The 20,136-nt window shown below is 38.7% G+C and overlaps 1 protein-coding gene across 1 annotated transcript in view; it reads left to right on the top strand.

The window, feature by feature from the left end:
- The window catches only part of Chc (clathrin heavy chain), a 220,236-nt gene that overhangs the window by 138,896 nt on the left and 61,204 nt on the right, over nt 1-20,136 (top strand). Inside the window, exons 7-13 of the mRNA XM_067158911.2 lie at nt 5,262-5,435; nt 7,791-7,967; nt 9,303-9,428; nt 10,082-10,270; nt 16,198-16,380; nt 19,396-19,533; nt 19,621-19,732. Coding sequence (XP_067015012.1) covers nt 5,262-5,435; nt 7,791-7,967; nt 9,303-9,428; nt 10,082-10,270; nt 16,198-16,380; nt 19,396-19,533; nt 19,621-19,732 — 1,099 coding nt within the window. The remainder of the gene's footprint in view (nt 1-5,261; nt 5,436-7,790; nt 7,968-9,302; nt 9,429-10,081; nt 10,271-16,197; nt 16,381-19,395; nt 19,534-19,620; nt 19,733-20,136) is intronic.

Raw genomic sequence — 20,136 nt, 5'->3', positions numbered from 1 at the left:
TATACTTTTGGACACATGGATTAAGAGAGAAATCGTGACTAGTAGTGCAGTCCCTGTTCTATGCCACTATTCATAAAATGTTCCATTAATGGATCCAATCATTGAAAAAGTAGTGTCTATACTCATGAAATCAATTTGAAACATCTCATCAACCTGAGTGGCAATAGCGAAAAATCATGGTGCGATAAGAGGTATTTTTACGTAGATTTAATACTATGAGAATCGGCACTTGCTAAGTGGGAAATCTTGTTGAGGACCGCACTGAGGTTTCACTGTACAAGAGTTGTGGGGAAACATGCAGGAACAGAACTAGCAGCATACCACATGAAACTAGTTATTTCATAAATGATCAAAATGCCCTCTTGTGCTAACGTCTAATGTTAGTTCCACCACAGTTCGCCGCCTGTCCTGTTTTACCAGTCTGCCCACCCTAGGACATCCGACATGTCATTAGGGGTGGCCGCCCAACACCTCGATGTTTTGGAAGTGGTTTCACCTTGGGGCTCGCCACAGCACTCCTCAAACCCCCAGCAAGTTGTGCAGTTTCTGAAATGCTCGCGCGGAGCCTCCGAGCTATCACAATCTGCCCTCGGTCAAACTCAGATGGCACGCTTTCCCTATTCTACACACCAACAGCGTGCTCACTGATACTACAAGCACTGTGCTTGTATCTGACCAGCAGTCATTCCTCGTCAGGTGGTGCTATTGCCTGGAGACGTTTGTATCGATAGTAGGTAGGTGGTCGCAATGTTCTGGCTGATCAGTGTATGTAGACTACCACCAAGAGTTTTTGCCAAATTGGAGCGACACATTCGCAGCAAGCTGACGGGGAGGACAAGGCTGCATTCTCCAGAGCCCCACTAGTCCTTCCCATGATAAACAGCTGCTGTTCTCTTCAAGAAGGAATTAGGAAACAGCTTATCTTTTTTTCTTAAAAAAGGAAAAAAACTGAAGTGGGCAATGATTTTTCCTATTACCTTAATGCATATCTGCCAGCCCTTCTGATTTACCCGGAAACAATCAGTTTTTTAACTCTTGTTCGGATTTTCCGATTTATTTTTAATTCTTCCTATTTTTGACTAGTATAACCTCCAGGGGCCTGTTTCATAAAACTAACTAATAATATTAGCTAATAATATTAGAACTCATAAAACAAATTATTAGTTGTCAAAATTCTGTTTCATAAAGATGTATGCATGACTAATAAAATGGCTTCACTAATAATATTAGTTCATTAGTCAGCTGATACAGTTTGAGGTTAGAATCGATTTGTTGCATGTTCTTACAGTAGTTTGTTTTCGTTCCTTGCAGTAGGCTAGCGCTTGACCCACTCATACTCTGTGCTTTTTGTGTTTGACTACAACCGAACCGGCTATTCAGTGCAGTTTCAGATTCTTGTCAGTTTATATAGGCTACAATGGGTAAAAGAAACGACAATAATGTCAGGAAAAATAGTTTCCTTAGAAAAGTGCTGGAGTTGAAGGGGCAGTTGTTCGGAGCCTTTTCACTAACCGTGACAAAGGACTCGAAAAGGCAAGCGTGGATGGAACTGCGGGATTTTGCTGTGGCTATTGGGCTTCATTCCTTGCAGTGGGAGATTCTAAGATATTAGCAATCCTATCAAGCACATATTCAGATGTTCTGTAATCTAACCTAAATCTCTCATTGTATTCATATGATTGTTCCATACCCGTATAGGCTGTTCTTGGCGTAAAAGTTCTTGGACGGCGAATATAAACTCTCTCCTCATCACTATTTGAATCAGAGTCAACCATTTCACTGATCTTCACAATTTTATGCCAATATATCAATATACCACACACTTTGGTTTCACTAATAATATGAAATATGAGTCAAAATACACTAATAGAAATAATCCCAATAATATGAGTAAATTTTATTAGTTATGTTGTCTATGAAACAATTTACTAATATTATTAGGAACATCTACTAATAATTTAGACTCATAAACTAATAACTAATATTATTAACTAATAATTTTATGAAACACAACACTAATATTATTAGTTAATATTATTGGTTTTTACTAATAATATTAGTGAAATATGTTTTATGAAACAGGGCCCAGTATGGTCAATACACTTCCCCTAGGATTTTAAAGTGTTTATTTGATGCTTTATTTCGCGAGTGTATCGTCCGTTGCCTTCGTGTAGTGTTTCCTGCTTGCTACAGCAGCATGTGTCCTTTACGGCTGGGATTCGGGACGGCAATCTTCCTACAAGTAAGAGAAGCTACCGAGCGCTAGCTACTCAGTTAATCAAGACGAAAGAATGAGTTTCATATTGTGTGGTTGACGCACTATTAACATGGTTTCTGTGCATAATTTCGTTGGAGTTGTACGCCATGCGTTTTTTCTAGCAGTTCTGTGCTTTTCCCCGCGCCAGTCATATGTTAATGTTTGTGACAAACCGATCTGTTTTGTATGTGGTAGCTTCTTGTATTTCAGTACCTTTTTGTTCATTCCTACTTCATAATTTTAAGGAGTTGAATGTATTTCAGGGAGTTGTGTCGGTGACAGTTTCTGGTATTTTCTCCCCACGTTATGGTCCCAAAACATAACAAACGTTATCTCGGTGTTCAGAGATGCCTAAAAAAATTGAATTCCCCTTCATTTTACAGTCTAATAAAGGAAACTATTGTGTGTTTTGTTGCATGTGTCGCTGTGATAGATAGATATATATACACACAGCGGAATCTCGATATCTCAAATCACCTCGGGAGATAAATTTTATTTTGAGATATAGAGAATGCCGTATGTGAGCATGTATAGCATATATATATATGTACGGGCTTTTACTGAATACATTATTTTTAACAGTACTTAGAAATATACAAAGAAAATATATTTTATGGCATCACTTTAATTATAACACTTATTATAGTAACCTTTTAGAAGACAGGGATACAATAGTGAAAGAAGAAACATAGCTCTGTTAACACCTTTGGAAAAAATCAGTCTCTTCTGTTTGTTGTGGTTAACCTTTTCTCCCTTCACAGTGAAACTTCTCGGCAATACCACGCAGCAGTTTCGTATGGAGCTTGTCATCCGCGACTTCTGGGCTTGCTTTCGTACGTGACCGGTAACTGACACCCGAGAAACAGCGAGGCTTTGCCCATTTTCAAGTTAGTTTTTCGGTTCTCGTCTTATTAGTTCCCAGCTTCACTGTAACACTTTCTTTACTTAACTGTTCCTCACAAACTGTATTGCACAGTTAATGTTGCACAAAATTAGAGTTAGAGTATTCTTTGCTTCCGTGGAGGAAATGTTTGCTTCAAGAAATCAAAAAATTCGTGTAACCTAATTTCAAGTAATAGAGAAATACTCGTGAAGAATAGGACAAACAGCCAGAAAATTTAAGGTACAGAAACTGAAAATTCGAGTAATGGAGGTTCGAGGTATCGAGGTTCAACTGTGTTATTTGTATGTATGTGACATAAATGAGTGATTGGAACTTTTTCTTGTAACCATTTTTGTTTTTTTTAGTTTAAGATTTTAAATGTAATGGTCAATTCAAATTGTAACTGTAGACATGTATGCCTTTTATCCTGTCCTTTTTTCACTTAGACCGTGGTGCAATATGTGTGATGAAATCCCAAAATCTTCCTATTTTTGATTTCTAAAAGTTGGCAGCTATGTTAATATCATAGCAGCTGCTGAAAATGATTTGCATTTTATTGTATGCGGACTTGACATCTTCGAAGAAAATTCTATTACTTGCATCATTAGTCTTCTGTTTATCTTGCTTTCACTGGAAACGCATAGCTTATGCACTACCAAAACCTTATAGGGTTAAAAATCTCTGAATTTTAAGTCCTCTTAGCACTGAGGTGGCTTGTCTATCTTAAGTTTTTCATCAGTTAAGACTCCCCTTTTTATAATGCCTTTCTTTGTTTTAAGACTGATCAGGTTGTGCACTACTTTGGAAACGAACCATGGGCATACGTTTTTTTTGGTATAGAATTTACTGGAAATGGTTTGCAATACTGTCACTCCTATTGTACAATTTCATTAAAGATAACCTGGAACAAAACACTCATTGCTCAGTGGTATACTTAACCATGATGGAGAATTGTTAATGTGAACTTAACAATAGCTGAGAGTTGTGTAAATCACAACTTGCTAGCACACATACAGAATTCTGCTAACAGAGCTTTACTGGACAGGAGATGAGTCAGGGAAGCTCCTTGCTTTTCCCTTGTGTAGTGTATACTCTTATTTGGTGGTCACCAATCGAAACTGCTTAAGACTTCCCTCTCCAGAGTGTTTCCCTGGTTATCACATTGTTCTGAAGTCTCAGTCAATGTCCTATTAAATACTTGTCAAAGAAACCTAGATAGCACATTTCACTCTTTAATACATTTGTAATTCCCAACATAAATTTCAATTAGCGTTCCAGCCACATTGCATGCACGATGCACCAGCAACAACTGGCCTGGGTGAGGATTTTGTAGAAAACTTAATTTTATGGCCCTAGTATGTCGGCCTACAGCTGCAGGGGTCGTCGGTCTCAAATCAGTCTTTGGGGCGTGTTAGTTTGGATCACGCAACAGTAGCTTGTGTGACATGTTGGTGCTAAATTTTATGTTCATAAGTGGAATGTGTAACAAAGTACGTAAATTAGGCCTACTGTACTTATTTGTAGTGGTTTGCAGGACATTCATTTATGGGGAAGAGGAAAGCTAGACAGTTCACAGACTATGTAAAGTTAAAGTTTATTAGGAAAGCAGGTGCTAATCCACAACCTGAAAAGTGTGCAAATCGCCCAGATATTTGACATTCATGCGATAACTTTAAACATAATTGGTAAGCTACGTGTATACTTCGCATCTCTAAGAAAGTTTCTCCTTGATTTACTTTGTTGGTGTTCTTAAAATGTATTATTCCTTTATTTCGTTAATTATAATTGTAAGCACTTAATTCTTTTTCCTTGTAATTATTTTTACATTCAGACCTAACCTTAATTTAACAGCATAATTGTTTTTCACTTTTTAGCACATTCCCTCTTTATATTTTTTTTTTGGTCCTCACAAAAGCTTTCTAACCAGTTTTGGCTCTGTTACCTGTAAAGGTATATTTCACCCTTTAGAACAATTACATTTTACATTTTTTTACTGTTGGAAAGAATATTTGACCTTCAGAAACTCCTGCTGTAACAGGCATGTCTTTCAATACTTTTTTTCATGAATCTGAATATGCAGTTTGTTATAAATGTAATTCTAAATTAATTTCTTGTTTTCAGGTTAGTGCAAAGTACGATGTTATATATCTAATCACAAAATACGGCTACATCCATATGTACGATATTGAGACAGCTACCTGCATTTACATGAACAGAATCAGTGGGGATACCATCTTCGTAACTGCACCACATGAAGCTTCCGGAGGAATTATTGGTGTCAATCGTAAAGGACAAGTAAGTAATAAATTGCGACCTTCAATATTGAGGAATTTGTCTTGGTAAATAGGATCAGCTTTCTCTTTTCTGTACACTGTTGCACTGTTACCTTAAATTACAGTGTAGCTAGTTGACATTTGTGTTGCCAAGTTTGGGATCTGTTTTCCTTTTTTCTAGTAAGCACTTAGTTTCTGACCAACCTCATTAACATTTTGGAAAGTTCTTCTGATAAAACAGTAAACATACTCTATAATCCCAAGTACCACGTGCTACCGACAAAATTGGGAGAGAAAAAATAATTTGCATGTATGCTTACCAATTTTTATTTCTGCAAATGTCTCAAAATTGCTAATTTAAAACACTTCACAACTAATAACACTAACACTACATTGAGAAATAAAACTAGTTCAATGTACAAATCGGTCACGATCCGTCATCGGAACTTTGATCACCGTCAAGTTCCCACACATAAAAGCCCTCACTACCAACCATAGAATTTGAACTTCCACATTTCTTGAAACTTTTCTTCACCAAGTCGGAGATTCCCATGCAATCTTTATCCACTTGCATAGAAATTCCACTCTGGGTAGTTCCACTCGTCCACTTGGTGTTGGTGCATGATCGCCAGTAGATGCCATCCACTCGGTGTAGAGCTGTTTTCATGCAGCTTTGAAAGGCCGGTTCACACATCCAATGGCTGTAGCATAGGGGTCAGCCATTCTGGAATTATTGCCAGGCCAGTTTTTCCTTTTGTGATCAATTCCTTTATGGCTTCTGTATTACGTCTGTGATAACCATAGAGTACAAGCCAGCACTACTCCTGCAATAAATCTCCTCAGGCGACTTTGCCAAACACATCAGAGCCCTAAAGTAGCTCGCTATCCGTCCTGGATTCTAGGGTTCGAACGAGAATACCAGGCGGCAAAAGCCTTTCGGAAGAGTTTCTTTTCAGAACCACGTACGAAGGAATTTCGGTTCAGTCAGCTAACATACATAACGTTACCGTGCAACGTTGCTTTTCGTTACCACCTGTCCTGATCGGAACTCTTTAGAGCTCTTAATGTGAACCGTATTGTCTGTTCGCATTTCGAAATAAATGGGCATCTGAAGGGATGTCCTAGTCTGTCAACGCTGTCACAGTACGTTGACATCAAAGTATGTTGATAGTTTCTGAGCAAGCAATCAATTGGTGAATAATATCCTATGATATTAGTTTTCATTGCAGATTTTGTCTGAAACCACAAGGAGAGGGTGAATACATAGAAATTCATAAAGAATATCTTGAATTAAATCAGAATTTGTTGGATGTTGAGATGACAAACTTGTTATATGCTGCAACTGAAAAATGCTGCAAATTGTTACACATTAAACACTTAACATATCATTTACCTTAAGATTTTTATGAATTCTTGAAAAACCATTTTGAGGAAGGAAAAAAAAAAAATCCCTATTTGTCATTAACAAACACTTCAGTAAATGTGGGCAAATTGGCACTAAAAAGTTTAAGTACAGTAATGGAAAGGAACAAACTAACGGAATCCATTTGATATAAAGGGTGTTACAAAATGAATATCGGAGTTTTAAGGCTCTGTAGTGTGTATTATTTTGAACTTGCATTCAAGTAAATAATACATGAAGTGAAGGAGCAACTCACACGATTTTTTCTACACGTATTCAATGTTAGCACCATTCTTCACGGCACATACAGTCAATAGCCAAGTTCATCCCACACCATGCTCAGAGACTGGAGTAATTGTTGCAACAGCCGCTTCAAACTTAAATCAGTTAGGTCAGTTGGCAGCGGAGTTGCACACGATCGTCGACGAATCCTCAAAGGTAAAAATCGCGTGGTGGCAAATCGGGTGAGCATGGAGCTCTGAAGATAGCCGGTGTCTTCAAACTTAAATCTACGGATGGTATAACTTGGATGACAGTCCAACTTAATATGGAACGCACGTTGCACTGTAACTACAGATTCAGTCCTTGCAGACTGTAAAACACAAAGCTTTCTATTCCCCATTTGCCATCTTTGCTACTAGTGCTACTAGACAGAGGAACCAATCCATGTGCGCAGGAACGAACACTTGTAGAATAAAATTGTTTCAGTTGCTCTTTCATTTGATGTCTTCTCTTCCCGATACGTTTCTGCTTATGCAGGTCGTTCAGAGCCTCTTCCAATCTTTTTTCCCCCCCACATTCTATTTGACGTGTTATTTATAATTGTAAGTTTAAAGGTAATAAGTACTACAGAGCCTTAAAACCCCCAATATTCATTTTGAAACTCCCTATATAATTTTTTTTTCTTCGGTAGCATAAACTGCCAAATATAGATGTAGGGATCTTAATTAAATCTCAATCTTTCATCTATTCCAGGTGCTGTCTGTTAGCGTTGAAGAAGAGAACATCATCCCATATATTAACAGCGTTCTCCAGAATCCTGATCTAGCGTTGCGTATGGCAGTACGGAATAACCTAGCAGGAGCAGAAGACTTGTTTGTTCGCAAGTTCAACTTGCTCTTCCAGAATGGTCAATACGCAGAGGCCGCTAAAGTGAGAATACTCATCATTTGAAAGTAATACTGTTCAATGATTTGTAGTTTCCTCTTTGGGTTGTTCATGAATGGATTTAAATATAATAAAAGAAAGTACATCATTTAGTTGTAACTCTACTATTGAGTACATGTAATTTGAGAGATATAAGAATGTGGTGAATTGTCTCTGTGGATTGAATTGTATTAGAAAATTCATGCTATTTGTAAGTTTTGTCCACCACTTAGTGCAGTTGTTTAGGAATACCCTGGTCATCTTCTGGAACTAATGGCATCTTCTTCTAAGGTTGGGTAGCAGCAGTTCTCAAATAGTCCTGGTCTAGTCCTCTTTAGTGCGATGTTAAATTGGCGGCCCAGTTCCTCCATAAATTTTCCTGTAATGCAGTCTGGGCCTACTGCTGCAGTTTTTTTACTTCACAGAACCGTCCCAACATAGTGGCTAGTAGACTTGTATGTATGATTGTCCAGTCCAGACATTCCTTTCTCTTACTTCGCTGATCAAGGTGAGTCTTCTCGGTACTTCTTGATTAAAGTTTTCTATCCAGGATTTCAACAACGTACTTCTAGAACATGAGTGATGTGGTATTGTTTACAAACTGCCAGATATAATCCTCTTTTGATTCAAGATTTTTGGATTTATACCATGCTGCCTTGCCACATATACCATAAGGCAACGATAATTTTGGACATCAGTCATCAAGCCATTCGTGTAAAATGGAATGTGTAATGTGATTCTCAAATTACAAGGCCAAACATATTGAAGTACAGTATTGTCCTGTTTTATTCACTCATCAGTATGCAAATCCCCAATATGTAGCACGATTTTGTTACTCCCAGCGTAGTCTTTTAACAAGGACGAGTCTGTACGCTAAGCGTGTATATTTTCCTACTCTGTCCAAAGATCTGTTTGAGTACGCACAGGAATACAGCTTCCAAAGGTGAAAATGACATATTCTTCGGAACATTTCCAGCTTGACAAGCTTTCAAAATTTTGCATGAACCTGTCGCTTCACAGCTGCACGACCTGGACGTAGAGATCCTATATACATGTCTATTAAAACTTCTATGTATATGATCTTAGAATAACAATTCTTGATTATGTAGCAGTCTGTTCAGATTCTGCCACCTCATCATTTGTGTAGTAATAAAATGGCACCAGAGTTCTCATAAGCACTGTCAGGCAATTATGGACTGTTACAGGCAAAATTATAACTTATAATTGAAATGTGCTGTGGGAACATTTCAAGCACCTAGCATTGTAATGTTTTCAAGTGTCTTCAACAGTTATGGAACTTTTGCAACTGTTTCTCTAATTTTTTTTCCCCCTCAAACATAGGTGGCTGCCAATGCTCCCAAAGGCATCTTGCGTACACCTCAGACCATCCAGAGATTTCAGCAAGTCCCCACACCACAGGGACAGACTTCACCCCTCCTTCAGTATTTCGGCATTCTACTGGACCAGGTAAAACAGCTACTTACTGTGTATTGTTTGAAATTTTAAAAAAATCCTTTTGTGGAGTCAATAAGTATAATTACATACACTGAAGTTGAGAATGTATGTGAAATGATTCTATTAAGAATATCCAATATTTCTTAAGAAAATATCATTGCTGTTCATGTACTAGGACTGAGTTAAAGAAGAAAAATAAAAACTAATTCCCCAATATTTAATAAATACCATTCTTCTTGAACTTGCCAAATTCCAATGGCACAGGCAGTCATTGGCTTTCTTTTCTCAAGAGATGTTTCATATATTTAGGATGATTTTTCATTTGGCATTTACTAATGTAAGAAATGAATGATTAGTGAAGAATATAGAAAGTAAAGGAATAGGATAGAGAAGGACCAGTGGGGAAGACAAGAGGATACTGAATGTATCAGCTGAATGTGAGTGTGGAGAGGATAGAGGTTCTGGGAGAAGAAAAATCCCTAAACCATGACTAATTTGCCCGTGGTCCTACGGAGGCTGCAAAGAAAGAATATAGAAAGTGTTCCTTTGCTTACTGCTGTTTTTCCTAGATATCGTATAGTAATTTCTAATTTCCTGTTGTGATGTACTGTACCTGTTGTAGAGGTTCTGATCAGAGTTACTACATTGCTGTATCCTTATCGTAGGGTCAACTGAACAAGTACGAATCCCTTGAATTGTGTCGGCCTGTGCTACAACAAGGCCGCAAGCAGCTGCTCGAGAAGTGGTTGAAGGAGGATAAGCTGGAATGCTCGGAGGAGTTAGGAGACTTGGTGAAGCAAGCTGATCCAACACTGGCTTTGTCCGTTTATCTGCGGGCTAACGTTCCAAATAAGGTAAACAAAATGACGGTTTATGTTAATTTCATATTCTCGAAATGTCGAGGTACTGAATTCGGAGGGATCTGTTTAGAACAGCGGTTGGCATCTTTGACGTAAGAGCATGGTCTATATGATTGACTACCATGGACCAGGCTGTGGAGGTAGTGTATTGTGTAAGTGGACTGAATAAGCTGTGAAGCGATTGTAAATTGAAGCATGTTTTTACTATAGTACAGTCAAAACTGGTTAATAAGTTTTTATGGGGACCAAAAAATGTCCTAAAGACGGAACATAATTATGCTGTTTAATTTAGGTTAGGTTTGAACATAAAAATTACAATGAACACAAAGAAGTGTTTACAATAATTATAAATAATGAAATAATACATTTTTAGAACACCAATATAGCAAGCACATTGTGTAACAGTCTACATAAATTAGGCCTACTGTACGTATGTATATAGCTGTGTTGGTGCTCAATTTATGTCCTTTTAAATACATGCAAAAGAAACCTGGGTAGCACATTTGTCTCTTTAGTACGTTCGTAATATTCCCACCGTCAGAAATTTAAATTAGCGTTCCTGGCCACGTTGCATGCACGATGCACCAGCAACGACTGGCGAACTATACATGTCGCTTAACATTTAAAGTTATCGTAGGAATGTCCAACACCTGAGCTATTTGCTCATGTTTCATGTGTGGATTAGCATCTGCTTTCTCAAACTTTAATTTTTCATCATTTGTAAAGTGTCTAGCTTTCTTCTCCATAACTGAATGTCCTGCAAACCACTATGCGTAAGTACAGTAGGCCTAATTTATGTACATTGTTAGACAATTTTCTCTCGCTCTCTCGCTCTCGTGAGGCTGGTTGGCAGCAGCTCTCAATTCAAGTTTCAGTTCGTAGTAGGAGTCGCATCTCGTGTCATCTAATCTTTGAGTCATGTACTCTAATCTTGATCGTAGTCTTCAATTTTTTCATCTATGAAACGGTCTATTATTTTCTTAAATAACCCATCATGTCCAACTGTATGGCCTATTAGATGATCCTGCTGTCTTTTTGTCATAAAACACCTCTTCATTCGTGACTAATGCTCGCTGCAGCTGTAGAGAAATTGAGTTCTACCAAATCTTCACCCAGGCCAATCATCGCTGGCGTGTCACGCGTGCAATGTGGCCAGGAACGCTAATTCCAATTTCTTCTTGTGGGAATATTACGCACGCACTAAAGAGTGACGTAAATGTGCTATCCAGGTTTCTTTAACATGTATTTAATGGGACATCGACTGGGACTTCGGAATAATGATTCATTAATCAGGGAAACACGCTAGAGGGGGACATCTTAACCAGTTTCGACTGTAGTCGGACAAGTCCTATGGATGCAAAGTGAGAGGGATGAGCATTGCTGCCATGCATACACCTATCTAAAGTCTCAACGCCTGACAAACGTGGGTTCCATCCGCGGCGACTCCTGCGAATTGAGGTGGTGTCGTGAAGTTTGAAAATGGTAGTGCAGTTGTGGTTTATATACACATTCATTCATTATAATAAGTGCTGCACAATGACCAGTTTAAGGAATTTGCAGGAGCTCTCGTCTGTCACGACTAAGGTTTGTTGCTACGAGTGTAGTATCAGTTACTCGCGCCTTACCTACAAGCTACAGACACCTCTTGTCGGATGTAGATAGCAGTGTTATTTTTTGATAAGGGCTTACTTTTAGGAAAGTGACAAGTCTTCGAATTTGGAATACTTGGTCAGACATTAGGTACATATTTTCTTTGTTTGGGCATGCATTCATCAGAATTTGGTCTACATTTTTGGGTGTGGTAAGCATTAAGGAAATGCTCAGTCACCCAGAGATGAAAAAAAAAAGTATTGTTGGTACAGATGGGAATATTGGCATCGGGGTATGAACAGGATGGGTTATATTAATCATATAGGAGTTACGCCTTTGCTGGCAGGATGTAGTGTTTACAGTGCACTAGGTCTTCTGGTATGGGCTAGAATAAATTTGTTTCTTTCATTGACCTGTCTTTCTCATCCTTGGCTTTGACAGTGTAAATGTTATGGAGTGAAAATATCGCTCATGGGGTTGGTTGGTGCACACATTTCAGTGGGCTTGGCAGACTATGTAATAGCAACTTCTGACTCGGTGAGGAAAGCAACAGGAAACTACCTCATTTCCCTAGTATTCCTCTTCAGTGACACCTAGGCTATCTATGGCAGCTGTTGGTGGAGCTGTAGAGGATCAAACCAGCCTTTGGGCTGAATACTCAACATACAGGTTTTAGTGCCAGTATTGGAAGAAATGTTAGGCTCGTTTGGTGCAGGTTTTTCTATTTGACCATTACCGTTAATGAATTTAATCTTATTCCAATGTCTGTGCTGACATATCTAATTTTCTAATATATAGTCTAGCTAATAAAATCTAATGTAATTTCTGCTGTCCATGGTCAACCTGTACACATGGATGTGAGAGGATGTAGGGAGATAGCTAAATCTGGTGTGGGCTAGTGTCATGCAAAACATGCTCTATTCATATTTATAGAGTATCACCCTGACAGAAGTTGCTTCTAAAAAGCGAAGCAAGCTATGTTTGTTCGAACTTGCTCCTTGATACTCGCTCCCTCACCTATGTCACAGGTACAAATACACACCTCCCTCTGTCCTGGTTTCTAGTAAAGGTGGAAAGATGTGGTAACACATCATTATCTACTTTAATAACATTAGCACTGATATTAATCAGTTCTAGCCCTAATTCTTAAAGCCTTCACCTTTAACAGTGTTCCATTGTCAGAAATCTTTGGCACACATGAAAAAACACGTGCTAGTTATGGTTTGCTTTGTGGTGCTGGGCAATGGTTGGCGAGAAGCGCTAGAATTAGTTGCGAACGTGTTTGTTTAATGGGTTGTACCTGATTTATATGTTGAGAGTGTGTTGCATGTATCACAGGAGACATACCCTGTCTGCTCACTGCCTGTGGTTACCACAAGCACAAACTTCTTCCAAACATAACAGAGCCCGTATCTTCTGATTAGTTTACATCAACTGTAGTGAATGATATCCATAATGCTGTCCTATGATTCACATGGCATGGTGAACTCAAACTAATGGTTAACTCAACCATTCCATCTTTTTATACATTTGAATTTCTGGCCTCTGCTCTTTGTTAATAAGGACTTGCTCATCTCTGGATGAACCACATTGCTTGCAACATCAGTAAAGCAAGCAAGGTCATCCTCCCTAGTTAGCAAACTTCGCTTCGAACATGCCTTGTTGAACGAACTTGAGCAACTCGGGCAGTTTAGATCACTTGCTCCACTCATGCGTGATAGTGGTTGCGTATTAAGGAAGACAAATCTTGCTCCGTCATGGTTACCAGTTGAGAGTTCGAACAATGCACGTCACGAGTGTGGGCATATAGCCTACTCCTGCAGAATCTCACAAAGGAATCTGTTCACGGCTTAGTCTCCATCCGATGGACAAATGACTAGACAGTACCATGCCCTCACTTGATATGTACTCAGATTCACATTTAAGTTGACTTCATGAACTCTGCGAAAAGGTTTGAAATTGAATCCAGGCTTTTGACACACAGTCTAGTCATTAGAAATTGTATACCACCACCACTCATACCCTGCCAGTCAATATGTTGGTGAAATTTCTATCCACCAGTGCAACTTGAATGGACTTACAAAGATCTCAGTCCGTGTAGACTGCCGCCTTAATGATCATGGCCACCACGCGGGCTAACACAATGAGCGACACTGTGCTTTTGAACTAGCGTTAGTTGTATGCTTTTGTAGCAAAAGGAAGTAGATACATTACCTTGAAGAGCAAAATATTAACCATGGAATGTAAGAAGTTATCAAAGACCAAGGAGATCATTTTTGGGTTTGTAATTTGCTTTGTCGTACAGACAGATAAGTCTTATGGCGATGATGGGGTAGGAAAGGGCTAGAAATGGGAAGGAAGAATCAGTGTCGTTATTTAAGGTACAGCCCCTACATTTGCCTGATGTGAAAATGGGAAACCACAGAAAACCATCTTCAGGGCTGCGGATAGTGAGTGAGGTTCAAACCCACTATTTTTCAAAAGCTAGCCATCAGCTGCACACCCCTAAACACACAGGCAACTCGCTCAGTGTGAGATAATCAGCAGAGAAGATGCAGCTAAAGTCTGCTTGCTTTTAAAAAAGAAAAGTAAAATATCTTGCTGGGTACAGTACCTCCTCCAGCAGATTATTTGTTACTACTCATAACATGTGGTGTCACATTAACAAATCACTGTACCTCCATCTTTGACTTCGTTTTTCTGCAAATTTAAAAAGGCCGCAAGACACTTTTTTAGTAAATTTGCGTGAAATAGTTCAGTTTTGAGGCTGGTGTGAATACAATTCTTAGTTCATTTGCAATTATCTCTCTTATAGTCTCAAATAATTTCCTAAAACCGTACACGTTTAGAGAATTTTTTTTTTTTTTTTGCCGGGCTGACTGGCTCAGGCGGTTGAGGCGCTGACCTTCTGATCCCAACTTGGCAGGTTCGATCTTGGCTTAGCCTGGTGGTATTTGAAGGTGCTCAAATGTCAGCCTTGTGTTACGTTTACTAGCATGTAAAAGAACTGCTGGACAAAATTCTGGCACTTTGGTGTCTCCGAAAACTGAAAGAGTAATTAGTAAAGCCAATAACATTTATTATTAAGACTTTAATAAAAAGTTTTTTTTGCCACACTGACACAGGTCTTAAGGCAACAGTGAGATAGGAAAGGGCCTTACGGTACAGCCCCAGAGTTTGCCTGGTGTGAACATGGGGAACAGAAAACAATCTTCAGGGCTGCAGTCAGTATGAGTTCCAACCCACCATCTCCTGAACGAAAGCTCATAGCTACCTGACGCAAACTGCTAGGCCAATTTGCTTCGTACTTCAGTTAATTGTAGTGCTGAATAAAAAATATTTCTTTAATGAACTATGTTGAGGAAGTGCATGAAAATAAGATGCCCAATTGGATTAATTTTTGCCACATGCTCTTGTTTACAGTTAGTGGGAGTTAACGCTTATTACAGTGAAGTTCCTAAGACAGTATATGCCCTTATAACCAGTCATTGAATTAACTGGCAGGCCTACTGAATGTCGCTTCATATTTTCCACTATCAGGAACGCTCCTGCTGTTCTGTCACCCTTTCCATGGACAAGATGAACCTGGTTTTGCATTGCTTATTCAGAAGAGCGGATGCTGTTTTAAGTAAGCAAATAAGCTTAAAAGGTTTTCATATATTTGTCAAAGCATTAATTTAGTACTAAAAATTGCAGGATTATCAGTTTTAAAATAGTTGGTTTAACTGGCCATTTTGTTATCCAACCAAGGATCTGGTTCCGTGCAGGCCATGTTAAGAACGTGTCCACTGTGAAGGATTCAAAGGCTTGTAGACTAAATGCATATGTGTGTTTAAATTCCATGGCACTTGGATATGATCTATTGGCCATGGTGGCACTCTTTGGTAACCGCAGTGTTTGCATCTTTGCATCAGAGGCAAAGATTATCCGCATGTATTTCTGTGTCAAATGTGATAACTGTGTGTAGGTGGTGGTGGTGGTGGTGGTCCTCAGAGTAAAATCAAGAGGCCTACCCATTGCTAAACATCCACATTTGACTAATATCAAATCGTGCTCCCCCTCCATATGGGCACTGCGGAGAGGTTTAGAATTTAAGTCTGCCGTTTTGCATGCAGTCTAGCGATAAGAAATTGTATAATTCCACCATTTCTCCTACCCTGGTGGCAAACATTCATATGATAAAAATAATTCCACCATTGGGTATCGAACCAGATAACCACTAAGAAGACTTGACACCTTGACGATCATGGCCACGAGGCTGAATGGTGAAAGCAATGAATGAGATGTTACTTGCCTTCAGGCTTTAAGTGTGACCGTTTCCTGTGTTTCAGGTTATCCAATGCTTTGCAGAGACTGGACAGTTCCAGAAGATTGTGCTTTATGCCAAGAAAGTAGGATACACTCCAGACTACGTTTTCCTGCTGAGGAATGTCATGAGGATCAACCCAGACCAGGGCGTAGCATTTGCTCAGATGCTTGTTCAAGACGATGAACCCCTTGCTGATATCAACCAGGTTTGTTCAAGTAGACTGCTGTATTCCTAAGGAGCAGTTCACTTAGGATGTGTTTGAAATGCATGCTTGTTAACGATTCTGATTTTTCTTTTTCCTCTTTTTCTTTCCTGAATTGTGCACTAACATGAACTGCCTACAAAGCATGAATGCACTCAAGATAGATTTAGATTATGCTATTAGGTATTGTTTTCTCAGAGTTTTGCTCCTACATCAGTAATAGTTTCTGAAGTGATTTCTTATTTTTATAACAAATCCAGAAGCCTCTTTTACACAATGAATAATTAACTGAAAAGAAAAGTTTTAGACACTATCTCGAAATGATCTAGCAAATCTGCACCAATAGAATTCAAACAATGTATTGATGGTCTCTCCACAAACGATCGATATGTCAGCTAGCATCAGCTGTGCAGCACACGGACTACAGCTGGCATTCTAACAATACTGTTATGTGTGCATGTTAAAATGAATCTGCCCTAACTAGTTTATCACACACTATTTTTAAAGGACTGGAATTTGAACAATACTAGACTATCCTTCATTTCTAGTCATTGGCAATAATTACTGTACACTGTCATCCCTTTCACACAAAGGAAATAATTGCTATGTTTCGCGGCAAGTGTGCGGTATTGTGTTCAGTACATCTTAAATGTGCAGCCATTGATCTTGGTTTACTAATTTTAATGCATACAACAGAACTGCAAGAAAGGAATTTGACAGAAAAGTAGAAGGAAGACGACCCGTGGGAAGGCCATGAAGTAAAGTTAAGTAAAGTAAAGTTAAGACCGATGTACTGCTGAGAGGTCATAATCGGGACAAGTTGGTGGAGGAAGAATGGTACAAGGACAGGATGAGATGGAGGAGGCTCATATACCACACCTGGGAAACTGGAAATGGTTTAGCATAAGTCCATCCAGTTTTAAGATTTAAATATTACTTACCAAGACCATTTTTCTTGAAAATGAAAAGTGTCAGTTAAGCAAGAAAATTTTTCCGAAATTTGAGGGGAAAAGCTTGGGTCCGTCAATTGTGCAGTGGTGTCTATTATGGGTATGATATGGTATGTGGACTTTAGTTGTGTACCACTTACCATTATGTAGGCCTGAAAGCCATGTGCACCCTGCAAAATAAGGGGTTCTCGCATATTGGACCCTACTCGTGTCTGTAAAAATGGAAAATTAGAAAATAAAAGGGTCTAACATGAAAATAAATACGGTACATATGAATGTTTCTGGTGGAAATTTGTGTAACAATGAAAATTCTGCACCTTGTCTTCGTAATCACCTGGAAACCATTGAGTGATGTTAGTTTTCCTCTGGTAGACTAATCAATTGCAATTAAGATTTTGCTGGCCAATCCCAGCTAGTTCCATGGCTAAAAGTTTTCGGCTGACACATTTCACTTGTCACTGTGCACCTTGTACTGTCTCTTCATCTAATCATACTGCCTACTTTTGATGCCCGGATGCTTAGGTTTCTGGACGAGAAACTCTTGGCGATTAGTTTTTCGTGTGAAGTACAGATTTAATTGTTGCTCCAGTTGCAAAAATGACTTTAGCCAATATTGTACTTTCTTCCTGCTGCATGATTTCCACTGTTTTCTGAATCTTTGAGCAATGTTGAGCTTTTCTTCAGCTGTGAACAAGCAATAAGTTGCTGCACTTGCAGCCATACTTAACACTTGATTCATGCCTCCCTTCTAACTAGGTAACACTCCATGTGCATTGCAGAAGTATGTGATACAGGTACGAGAATGGCCGGAGCCTTATCTGTAATAATATGCAAATCCTTTTTTCGATGCCTGTTTTCAAAAATACATGTGTGGTGTATTTGCGTGTGTATGGTAGGCATCTTTCATTATTGTTCTGGATATGAAAAATTTTATTTGATCTAGTTTTATTGTGGTAAGTAACTGTCAGAACACTGGTTTATGCATGGAACATTTTAAGTGAACTGCTGCTTTCAATCCTTGCAATGTTGTGTGTAGATGTCCTTACCCAGGACAGGTAACAGACTGCCTGTGTGTTAGAACTAACAGCATATTGTGGATCTGTGATTAAACTGATTGTTTTGGCTGTTCACACTTTGATGCTTTGTGAAAGTTACAACATGGAATGAGATCCTTACTTCACAACTAGTTCTGATCTTTCCCTCATTTTAGTGTGTAACCAAGTGACTGTTCTGGACTGAAATAAGCTATGCCTTTTAAAATTTGAGTGGAAGACTGGGGTGGGGAACAGTGACTGTATTTAATGGTTATTTGGGAAGCATTACTTAATTTCCATTCAACCATTCCTTCTGTTAATCATAATAGAAATCAGACGTGCCAACTCCCCTGGTTTAAGTGGGAGACTCTCTATTCTTGGTCCTTCCTCCCTCTCTTGACCTGAACCTCTTAGTATAGGTTGGTTGACCAGATATAAAAAATTTACACTAATTAAAACTGAAGTATCAACATTTCATCTAAGCATTTGTTGTTGCTATGCCTTTGATGTTGATGGACAAGTGTCCAGTTCTATTTAAGATTGTATTAGAATGTTTACAGTAACTAGGCATCTTAGCAATAACACATGTTCTTGTTTAATGCATTAAGTTTGTACCTTGCAAAGTTTTATGTACTGTAAACTGTAAATTATAATTTAAGCAAAATGTCGGTTAATTAATGGGAGTTCACACAAATTCAGATAATCTAAGTTTTGGATGAGTAAATGATTTTTGGCATCAAAAGGATAAAAATAGATATATATCCCCTTCCCAGTCATCGAGCACTTTTCTCAAAAGTAACATTATTTTATTTACATTTTATGGCCTTCATTGGACCACTTCAGTCAGTTTTATGAAAAGTGGTTTTTAGCTTCCTGTCGGCCCAATACTTTTGCATTATCTTATTACACAAGAAACCTACATGCCTCTTCATGTGAAAGACTCATTGACTGCTGTAAAAGGTTCAAAATATGGGAGAAAATAAATTCCAGTAACAAATGTGCAAATCTATTGAGAATCTTAATTGTTGTTCCAGATTGTTGATATCTTTATGGAGCAGAACATGGTTCAGCAGTGCACAGCCTTCCTTCTGGATGCATTGAAGAACAACCGTCCCTCAGAAGGTCCCCTACAGACTCGGTTACTTGAGATGAATCTCATGTCAGCTCCCCAGGTAAACATTAGTGGCACACTCTCTGCATTATACAATCAAATTAAGTTTTCATGAACTATTCAACATATCACATAATCTCTCTTTTAGGTGGCTGATGCTATCTTGGGTAATCAGATGTTCACTCATTATGACAGGGCTCACATTGCCCAGCTGTGCGAGAAGGCTGGCCTCTTGCAGAGGGCTCTGGAACATTACACTGGTATGAATACTCTTGGATTATTAACCTGCAGGAGGAAACTTGAGAGCCATTATTAAATTGTTTTTATCTATTTTAAATTTTCCAGGTTTCCCTCCATGCACTATGGTATGGGTGTGACACATTTGCTGTTAGATTTCTATCCTCCGTACGGCTCTACTTCTAAATTGACGTTTTAGCAGATTTTGGCTCTGTCTGGTGGTTATGCGCTGAAGCATAGACATCCAACCAATCCCAAGCTGCCATTCATATCGATTTATATCGGCAGAGCACGATCTCGAAACCTAGTTGCCAACTCTAATATTTACATTCGCCACGTGGTTAACCTATCTCGCTCAGCGTGTATGGTATTCGGTACCGTTCGCGATCTTTTGCATTTTCTTTCAGTATTTAGTGTGTTTTCCATA

The sequence above is a fragment of the Anabrus simplex genome, chromosome X, assembly GCF_040414725.1.
Source record: "Anabrus simplex isolate iqAnaSimp1 chromosome X, ASM4041472v1, whole genome shotgun sequence".
Classification (NCBI taxonomy): domain Eukaryota; kingdom Metazoa; phylum Arthropoda; class Insecta; order Orthoptera; family Tettigoniidae; genus Anabrus; species Anabrus simplex.
The sequence above is the reverse complement of the archived record's forward strand: the minus strand, read 5'-3'. Positions and strand labels throughout refer to the sequence as shown.